This window comes from Coenobita brevimanus, chromosome 57 (assembly GCF_032717465.1).
Source record: "Coenobita brevimanus isolate Jiangsu-jjx chromosome 57, ASM3271746v2, whole genome shotgun sequence".
Taxonomy (NCBI): Eukaryota; Metazoa; Arthropoda; class Malacostraca; order Decapoda; family Coenobitidae; genus Coenobita; species Coenobita brevimanus.
In genome coordinates this window covers 54,484,360-54,494,359 of record NC_137010.1, presented here as the reverse complement: position 1 = coordinate 54,494,359, position 10,000 = coordinate 54,484,360, and the positions used below count along the sequence as shown (strand labels likewise).

Below are 10,000 nucleotides of genomic sequence, written 5' to 3'. Positions count from 1 at the left end.
TGCCCCCTGGATAACTGCCCCCTGGATAACTGCCCCCCGGACAACTGCCCCCTGGACAACTGCCCCCTGGATAACTGCCCCCTGGATAACTGCCCCCTGGATAACTGCCCCCCGGACAACTGCCCCCTGGACAACTGGACCTGGATAACTGCCCCTGGATAACTGCCCCCTGGATAACTGCCACCGGACAACTGCCCCCTGTACAACGGCCCCCTGGATAACTGCCCCCTGGATAACTGCCCCCTGGATAACTGCCCCCTGGACAACTGCCCCCTGGATAACTGCCCCCTGGATAACTGCCCCCTGGACAACTGCCCCCTGGATAACTGCCCCCTGGATAACTGCCCCCATAGGATTATTTCCCCCCGGGCAACTGCCCTCGTGGGATAATTGCCCCCCACGGATAACTGCCCCCCACACTGGAAGCACAACAAACATACGTCACAGCCACCAATACAAAACATGTTTAGTAAGCTGGCCTTAGGAAGAGCAGCCGTGTTCGTCGACCCACGGTGTCATTCTCACTGTTCCGAAAACATACGCCAGCCTGATCAGTTGAAGTGTTGGCTGGTTTTGACAGCTTCCATTCTGACAGTCTTTTGGAGTTGTGGGGTGAAGCCGGTTGTATCAGTCTGTGGCCGCCAACCAGACCAATACTGTTGCGTTACTGCTGGCTATGGTTATAATTTGCATATGTAGCAACGGTGTAGGTTCATCCAACCATGGAGTTCATTCCAAGTGAGCGTGGCAAGCCAAAGCTCATTTACGAAGGCCACATATACGTGAAGCAGAAGACCTTAGCTAATGACGTGGTGTCCTGTGAGTGTGAAAGACGTCGGCACAACAACTGTAAGGCCAAGGTCAAGGTGCGTGATGGAGAAATTGTTGGCAGCTTCAACACACATACACATGCTGTCAAGGTGGGTCGTCCAGAAATGCTAGCTGTTCGGCGTGACATCAAAAATCAAGCAATCAGCTCACACGGGACTTCACAGCCGATCATCAGCCAAGCAGTTCAGGGTATTTCATAGGATGCCTCAGTACATGTTTCCGGCCTTAGCCTTCGTACCGCCCAACGAAGTGCTGAATGCCTTCGAAGTACTTCAGGAAATTATGCCCCCCGAAGCTGATCCTGTCATGGACTACTTCGAAGACACATACATCCGAAGGATACGGCGACAAGCTAGGCGAGCTCAGTTATTCCCGATTGACATGTGGAACATGCATGGCCGCCTGATGAAGGACTTGCCTGGCACCAATAACGCCGTTGAAGGGTGGCACAACCACATACAGTCAAGCATATCGGCGTGCCACCCAAACATATGGAAGTTTCTCCAGACACGGAGAAAAGAGCAAGCCCTCAACGAAGTGGTCATCAACCAGATGTTGGCAGGTCATCCGCCAGATGTTGGCAGGTCATCCGCCACCACCAAAAAAGAAGCGATATCAGGACATCGTCGGACAGTTTGAAGACCGAGACATCGTTGATTATCTGCGGAGCATCGCTAACACTTTGCAGTTAATGTATGCATGCACCTCTTCAACATCGACATGACCTATGTGACATGACATGTGACATGACCTATGTTTCAACGACCTGATTATATTGTAAGAAAAATACATTTATAAAAAAAAAACATTTATAATAATGTTTGTCTCTTGCCTGTCGTGGATGCGGGGGCAGTTATCCGCGGGGGGCAGTTATCCAGGGGGCAGTTATCCAGGGGGCAGTTATCCAGGGGGCAACTGTCCGGGGGGGTAATTGTTCGGATACCATTATCATCATCATCATCATCATCATCATAATTATCATCCCCCCCCCCCAGGGTCCACGCTAGCCGTCATCCTGGACATCAACAACACGGTGTCTATCCTTGTCAGCGCCGCCATCGCCGTCCTCTATACGATATTCGGAGGCCTGTATTCCGTGGCGTATACCGACGTGGTGCAGCTCGTGTGCATCTTCCTCGGCCTGGTGAGAGAGAGAGAGAGAGAGAGAGAGAGAGAGAGAGAGAGAGAGAGAGTTAGGTATATAGATAGATGAATAGATAGACAGATAGATAGATAGATAGATAGAGAGTTATATAGATAGACTGAGTTAGATAGATGGTTAGAGATAGTCAGAGAGAGAGAGAGAATTAATATGCTTAAAGGAAAATGTTATAGGAAAGGCAGAAAGTATTAAAAAGATAGATAGATAGATAGACAGACAGACCCTCCTAACCACACCGTGCCCTTCTACATCCTTAACAAGCACCCCGGGATAGATAGATAGACAGACAGATAAACAGTAAGACAGACAGTAAGGCAGACAGATAGGCGGCTAGATAGACAGACAGACATATAAATAGATAGATAGACTGACAGACAGACAGATATACAGACAAATAAATAGACAGTAAGACAGACAGTAAGACAGACAGACAGATAGATAGACAGACAGACAGCTAGGTAGACAGATAATTGATACATACAGTCAGACAGATGAATAAATAAACAGATAGACAGACAGACACAGACAAATAGGTAGATAGACAGACAGACAGATAGACAGACAGACAGATAGATAGACAGACAGACAGACAGACAGACAGGAAGCCAATTAGCCTGTCCTAACTACACCTTCTGCATGGCTAACGAGCACGTTGGATAGACAGACAGAGGGGCAGATAGACAGACAGTAAGGTAGACAGATAGACAGGCAGTAGGGTAGAGAGATAGACAGGCAGTAGGGTAGAGAGATAGACAGGCAGTTAGGCAGACAGATAGACAGACAGTAAGGCAGACAGATAGACAGACAGTAAGGCAGACAGATAGATAGACAAATAGCTAGACAGATAGACAGACAGCTAGGTAGACAGATAATTGATAAAAAAACAGACAGACAGACAAATAGCTAGACAGACAAAGGGACAGACAGATAGACAGACAGACAGCCAATACCCCCTGCTAACTACACGGTGCTGGTTACAGTGGGTCACGGTGCCCTTCTCCATGGCTAACGAGCACGTGGGGTCACTAGCCCTGAACGAGACTAACTGGCTGGGCTACATCGAACCCGGGTCACCTGAGTGGGGGCTCTGGCTGGACTACTGGCTGCTCCTCATCTGTGGTGGTATCCCGTGGCAGGTAGGTGTGGTGGTGGTGGTGGTGGTGGTGGTGGTGTGGTAGGGGTGGTAGTAGAGATGGTGGTTGTGGTAGGAATAATAGTGATAGTGGTGGTTGCGGTGGTGGTTGTGGTGGTGATGGTAGTAGTAGTAGTAGCAGCTTTTTATTATTATTATTATTATTATTATTATTACTACTATTATTATCTGTTTATCTATTGCCAGACGCCTCAATCCCGTTTGGGGTGGCCACAGACAAATCACCTCCAAGTCGCCCTGTCCCCCGCCATTTCACTCCCCTGCTCCCAACTCACACCCCCCTCTCTCATATACCTCTCCACCCCATCCCTCCATCTCATCCTCGGCCTCACCCTTCCTCTTCCCCCCTCCACCTCACTCACATACACTCTCTTTGTCAGTCTTTCACCCTCCATCCTCTCCACATGGCCAAACCACCTCAGTGTGTTCCTCATAACACTTCCTATCATATCCACATCCACACCACAACGCTCCTTTATATCCTCATTCGTCAGCCTGTCTCTCCATGTGACTCCACAGGCTCCTCTTAAATAACTCATTTCCACTGCTCTCACTCTTGACTTGTGTCCTTCCAACAACGTCCAAGCTTCACTTCCGTACGTTAGAGTTGGTATCACAATACTGTCATGTAGTAACTTTTTCACTTCCATGCTCACTTCCCTGTTTCTTATCACTGCTTTCAAAGAACCAGCAACCTTTCTTCCCTGCTGCACCCTTTCAAGCACTTCACCCTCCAAACCTCCATCCTTACTCATCACACTACCCAAGTACTTAAACGTACTCACATTTTCCAATTCCTCACCATGCAACCTTGCTGTACATTCACTGACTTCACCTCTTTCAAAGACCATCACTTTACTCTTCCCTACATTCACCTTTAGATTCCGTTTCTTACACACTCTCCCAAACTCATCCACCAAGCCTTGCAGCTCCCCTTCGTCTTCACTCAACAACACAGTATCATCTGCAAACAACAGTACAGGGAGTTTCCAAACACTATCCTCTCTCACCAGGGCCACTCCAACATCCACTACCCTACCTTGTACTGTACCTCTTTTATTACCCCATCCATGTACAGATTGAACAACCATGGAGACATGACACATCCCTGTTTCAACCCAACTTTCAAAGAGAAAAATTCACTTAGTTCACCATCCACACGCACTGCAGCCTTCGCACCATCGTACATACTCTTCACAGCATTCAACAACTTCCCATCTACTCCATATATTCTTAACACTTTCCACAATCCTTGTCTATCCACCCTGTCATATGCTTTCTCCAAATCCATGAAAGCCGCATACAACTTCTTTCCCTTCTCTAGAAACTTTTCCACTAAAGATCTAAGAATGAATATCTGATCTACACAACCTCTTCCCTTCCTAAAGCCTCCCTGTTCTTCTCCAACTAATTTCTCTGTTCTTTCTCTAACTCTGTCAATAAGTGTCCTACCATACACTTTTCCTATTATACTAAGAAGACAAATGCCCCTATGATTACCACACACTTCTTTTTCCCCTTTTCCTTTGTACAAGGGAATAATTATACCTGACTTCCAATCCTCCGGGACTCTACCTTCCTCCCAGGCCAATCTGCACATCTTCCACATCCATTCTACTACTATCTCTCCCCCATGCTTCAGCATTTCACCACACTCCATCAATTCCTGAGGCTTTCCCCAATTTAACTTTCTTCATTGCTTCCACAACTTCTATCCTACTGATTTCTTCCTGTCTTCTCACCTCCCTCCTTCTCCCAGCCATTCCCCAGCCACTTATAATCGCATTACTTCCATCCTCTATGTTCAACAGTTCCTTAAAGTGTTCTCTCCATCTGCTCACTTTTTCTCCCTTCTCCACTAGTAATCTACCATTTTTATCTTTCACTCCCCTGCTAACTTCACTTCCACCCTGTCTTACTCTCTTCACCTCTTTCCAGAACATTTTCTTACAGTCCCTCCACTTTACACTCAAATTCCTTCCAAATTCCTCATCCACTCTCTTCTTACTCTCTCTTTCTAATCTTTTCACCTCTCTCTTTCTTTCTACATATAACTCTTTCTTCCTCCTCTCAACTTCTTCCACGCCCCTATTTCTCATCCATTCATTGTATGCTTTCTTCTTTTGTGCCACAGCCTGTTTCACCTCTTCAGTCCACCACGCTGTTCCTTGCACCCCCCTCCGTCTTCTCTTCCTTCCACACACCACATCACATGCTGCACATATTTCTTCTGTAAATATCTTACACACACCTTCCACGTCTCCCATCTGCTTCAATTCATATTTGCCCAATCGTTCCTCCACTTCTCTCTTATACTCTGCCTTTTTCTCATCCTCTTGTAACCTTTCCACTCTCCTTGCAACTACTTCCTCTCGTCTTTCCCTTCCTCTATTCCTCCATCTTACTTGAATTCTAATTCTGGCCACCACCAAGTAGTGGTCAGAAAGTCCACTCCCCCAACCTCTATAAACTCTTGCATCCATTACACATCTTCGCATCCTTTCATCCATACACACATAATCAATCATTGCCTTCCTTTCATTCGGTTCACCACCCACCCTTCTCATCACTCGCCATGTATACCTGTGGATCATTTTATGCCTGAAGAGGATAATGGCTATCACCAACCCCCTCCCAGCACAAATGTCCACTAACGCACTCCCATTCTCATCTATCTCAGCAGGCACACCCCACTCACCAACTATTCCATCCACCTTCACATTCCCAACTTTACCATTCATATCACCGATCAAAAACACTCTCTCATTCCTTCCAAACTTTTCCATGCACACTTCTACATTTGTCCAGAACTCTTCTCTCACTCTTCTAGCACGATCTTGCGTTGGCGCATACACACACACAATCGCCCACATTTGTATTCCAACTTTCAACTTTACCCACACAATCCTTGACCCAACTGATCCATACTGTCTTATGCTCCTCTTCCATCTTTTACTCACAACTATACATACTCCTTCCTTTGCCCTCTCATTCTCACCTACTCCTGCACATATACCCCATCCATACTCCCATTCTCTCACACTTTCTCCTCTCCATTTTGTTTCAGTTATTATTGTTATTATTATTATTGTTATTATTATTATTATTATTGTTATTATTATTATTATTATTGTTATTATTTTATTATTATTATTATTATTATTATTATTATTTTATTGCTATTGCTATTAATATTATTATTATTATTATTATTATTATTATTAATGGAAAGGTGAAAGGATGAGAGAATGGGAATACGGTGTAGGTATGTGTGCGGGAGTCAGTGAGAATGAGAGGGCAAGAGAGGGAGTATGTCTGATGATAAGCAAGAAGTGGAAGGAGAATATAAGAGAGTATGGAAGTGTGGGTGCAAGGATTGTATGGGTGAGGATGAAAGTAGGTATACAAGCGTGGGCGATTGTATGTGTGTATGCTCCAACAGAGGATCGAGTGGGAAGAGTGAAAGATGAGTTTTGGGCGAGAGTAGAAGCATGTATGGACAAGTTTGAGAGGAGCGAGAGAGTGCTGTTGATTGGAGACATGAATGGCAAAGTTGGGAATGTACGAGTGGATGGAGTGGTTGGTCAGTGGGGTGTGCCAGCTGAAGTAGATGGGAATGGTAGTGCTTTGGTGGACATCTGTGCTGGTAAGGGGTTGGCAATAGCCAACACCTACTTTCGTCATAAGATGATCCACCGGTATTCATGGAGAGTAATGAGGAGGATGGATGGTGAACTTGTTGAACGAAAGGCAATGATAGACCACGTGTGTGTGGATGAGCGAATGAGAAGACAAGTGTTGGATGCAAGGGTGTGGAGAGGGTGGGGGAATGGAGTCTCGGACCATCACTTAGTGATGGCCAAGGTAGAGCAGCAAAGAAAGTGATTGAGGAGACGAAGGGGAAGACAGGAGGAAACAGCTCCTGTGAGAAGAGTGGAGAAATTGCAAGATAGTGAGAAAATGACAGAGTATAAGAGCACAGTGGAAGAAAGATTGGGAAGGTATGAGCTAGAGCAGATGGAAGGGGTGGAAGACGTATGTAAGATATTCACGGAAGAGATAGGAGCAGCGTGTGAGGCGGTTTGTGGAGTGAGGAGGAGATGCAAGGGTGTGCAAGGGACAGCATGGTGGAATGATGAGGTGAAACGAGCTGTCGAACAAAAGAAGAAGGCATATGGTGAATGGTTGGCGAATAGAGGTAGGGGAGAAGATGAGAGAGAGAAGAGAGAGGTATATGTGAGCAGGAGAAGGGAGGTTAAGAGACTGGTGAAGGAGAGTAAGAAGAAAGTGGATGAAGAGTTTGGGAGGAATCTGAGTGTGAAATGGAGGGAGAGTATGAAATTGTTTTGGAAGGAGGTAAAGAAAGTAAGGCAGTGTGAAAGGGGAAATAGTACGGGAGTGAAAGATAGGAATAATAGATTGTTGGTGGAGAAGAGAGAGAAATTGAGGAGATGGAAGGAGCACTTTGAGGATTTGTTGAATGTAGAGAGTGAGAGCATTGTGAGTATAAGTGGTTGGGGAATGGCTGGGAGAAGAAGAGATGAGAGGAGGGAGGAAGAGATCAGTAGGTCGGAAGTAGTGGAAGCGATGAAGAAGATTAAGCTGGGAAAGGCCCCAGGAATTGATGGAGTGTGTGGTGAAATGCTTAGGTATGGGGGTGAGATTGTTGTGGAGTGGATATGGAAGTTGTGTAGATTGGCTTGGGAAGAGGGAAGGGTTCCAGAGGACTGGAAATCAGGTATAATTGTTCCTCTGTACAAAGGAAAAAGGGAGAGAGAAGTATGTGGTAACCATAGGGGTATTTGCCTTCTTAGTGTGACTGGTAAAATATATGGTAGAATACTCATTGATAGGGTTAGGCATATGACAGAGGAGCTAGTTGGAGAAGAACAAGGGGGATTTAGGAAGGGAAAAGGGTGTGTAGATCAGATATTTGTTCTAAGATGTTTAGTAGAGAAGTATCTAGAGAAGGGAAGGAAAGTGTATGCTGCCTTCATGGACTTGGAGAAAGCTTATGACAGAATAGATAGGCAAGGTATGTGGAAGGTATTAAGAATATATGGAGTGGAGGGGAAATTGTTGAGTGCTGTGAAGAGTATGTACGAAGGAGCTAGGGCTACGGTGAGAGTGGATGGTGAGCTGAGTGAGTTCTTTGATCTCAATGTGGGACTGAAACAGGGGTGTGTGATGTCTCCATGGCTGTTTAATATATATATGGATGGGGTTGTAAAGGAGGTGCAAGGTAGGGCAGTGGATGTGGGGGTTGCCCTAATGAATGAGGGTGAGATTTGGAAGCTTCCGGTGTTGCTGTTTGCTGATGATACAGTATTGTTGAGTGAAGATGAATGGGAGTTGCAAGGTTTGGTGAATGAATTTGGGACAGTGTGTAGGAGGAGGAAGCTGAAAGTTAATGTAAACTATAGTAAAGTTATGGTGTTCGAGAGGAATGAAGTCACAGAGTGTGCAGTGAGGTTGGATGGTGAGGATATGGAGAATGTGAGTGCATTCAAGTACTTGGGTAGTGTGATGAGTAAGGATGGAACTTGGGGGATGAAGTACGTGAAAGGGTACAGCAGGGAAGAAAGGTTGTTGGTACACTGAAAGCAGTGATGAGAAATAGGGAGGTGAGTATGGAAGTTAAGAAGTCACTGCATGATAGTATTGTGATCCCTACCCTGACGTATGGAAGCGAGGCGTGGACCTTGCAAGAGGGGAACAAGTCAAGAGTGAGAGCAGTGGAAATGAGTTACTTGAGAGGAGCATGTGGAGTGACGTGGAGGGACAGGTTGACGAATGAAGAAGTGAAGGAACGTTGTGGGGTAGATGTGGATGTGGTTGAAAAGATTAGGAGAAATACACTGAGGTGGTTTGGACATGTGGAGAGAATGGAGAATGAAAGACTGACTAAGAGGGTGTATGTAGGTGAGGTGGAGGGAGGGAGAGGGAGGGGTAGACCGAGGATGAGGTGGAGGGATGGAGTTGAGAGGTATATGAGGGAGGGGGGTGAGTTGGGGGAGGGAGTCAAATGGTGGGTGACAGAGTGACTTGGAGGCGTTTTGTCTGTGGCCACCCTTTGCGGGATTAGGGCGTCGGGCTATAGATAGATAGATAGATAGATTATTATCATACAGCTCCAATAAAATGAGACTGATGAGGAGAGTGTGTGAGTGAGGTGGAGGGGAAGACCAAGGATGAGATAGAAGGATGGAGTGATATATGAGAGTGTTAAAAGTAAGTTGGAGGAAGAGCAACCATATAGCAATGGACAGGGTGACGTGGAGGCGATTTGTTTGTGGCCACCCCTTACAGGATTAAGGCGTCTGACAATAGATAGATTGATATACAGGCAGATAGATAGATTGATACATAGACAGATAGATAGATAGACAAGTAGATAGACAGGCGGATAGATAGATAGATAGATAGATAGACAGATAGATAGAGTTTCTGGCTTTAACTAAGGAAGTGTCTTGTCTCTCTCTGTCTGTCTGTCTGTCTGTCTCTCTCTCTCTCTCTCTCTCTCTCTCTCTCTCTCTCTCTCTCACTCTCTTACATTCTACCATTCCTACAAAATTTCCATCAGGCATTCTCTCTCTCTCCCTCCCTCTCTCTCTCTCTCTCTCTCTCTCTCTCTCTCTCTAAGGCTACACTGTTTCCATAGCACTTCTTCGTGACTAGCATCATAGTCTAGTTTAAATATATTACCAGAGAGTACAAAGGAATACAAACAACAACAACAACAACAGCAAAATAAATCGCTATGGAAGAGGTGTTAGGGAGCTTTCTCACTAATTATGTGAGTTAAAGACAAGGATAGCACACCAGGAAGGCTCTCCCCCACCCACCAAACCCTC

At 45.8% G+C, this 10,000-nt stretch overlaps 1 protein-coding gene across 1 annotated transcript in view; it reads left to right on the top strand.

Annotated features, from left to right (window-relative positions):
• Nucleotides 1–10,000, top strand: part of LOC145402149 (high-affinity choline transporter 1-like) — a 41,556-nt gene that overhangs the window by 9,787 nt on the left and 21,769 nt on the right. The window contains exons 4-5 of the mRNA XM_080274270.1: nt 1,827–1,975; nt 2,974–3,129. Coding sequence (XP_080130396.1) covers nt 1,827–1,975; nt 2,974–3,129 — 305 coding nt within the window. The remainder of the gene's footprint in view (nt 1–1,826; nt 1,976–2,973; nt 3,130–10,000) is intronic.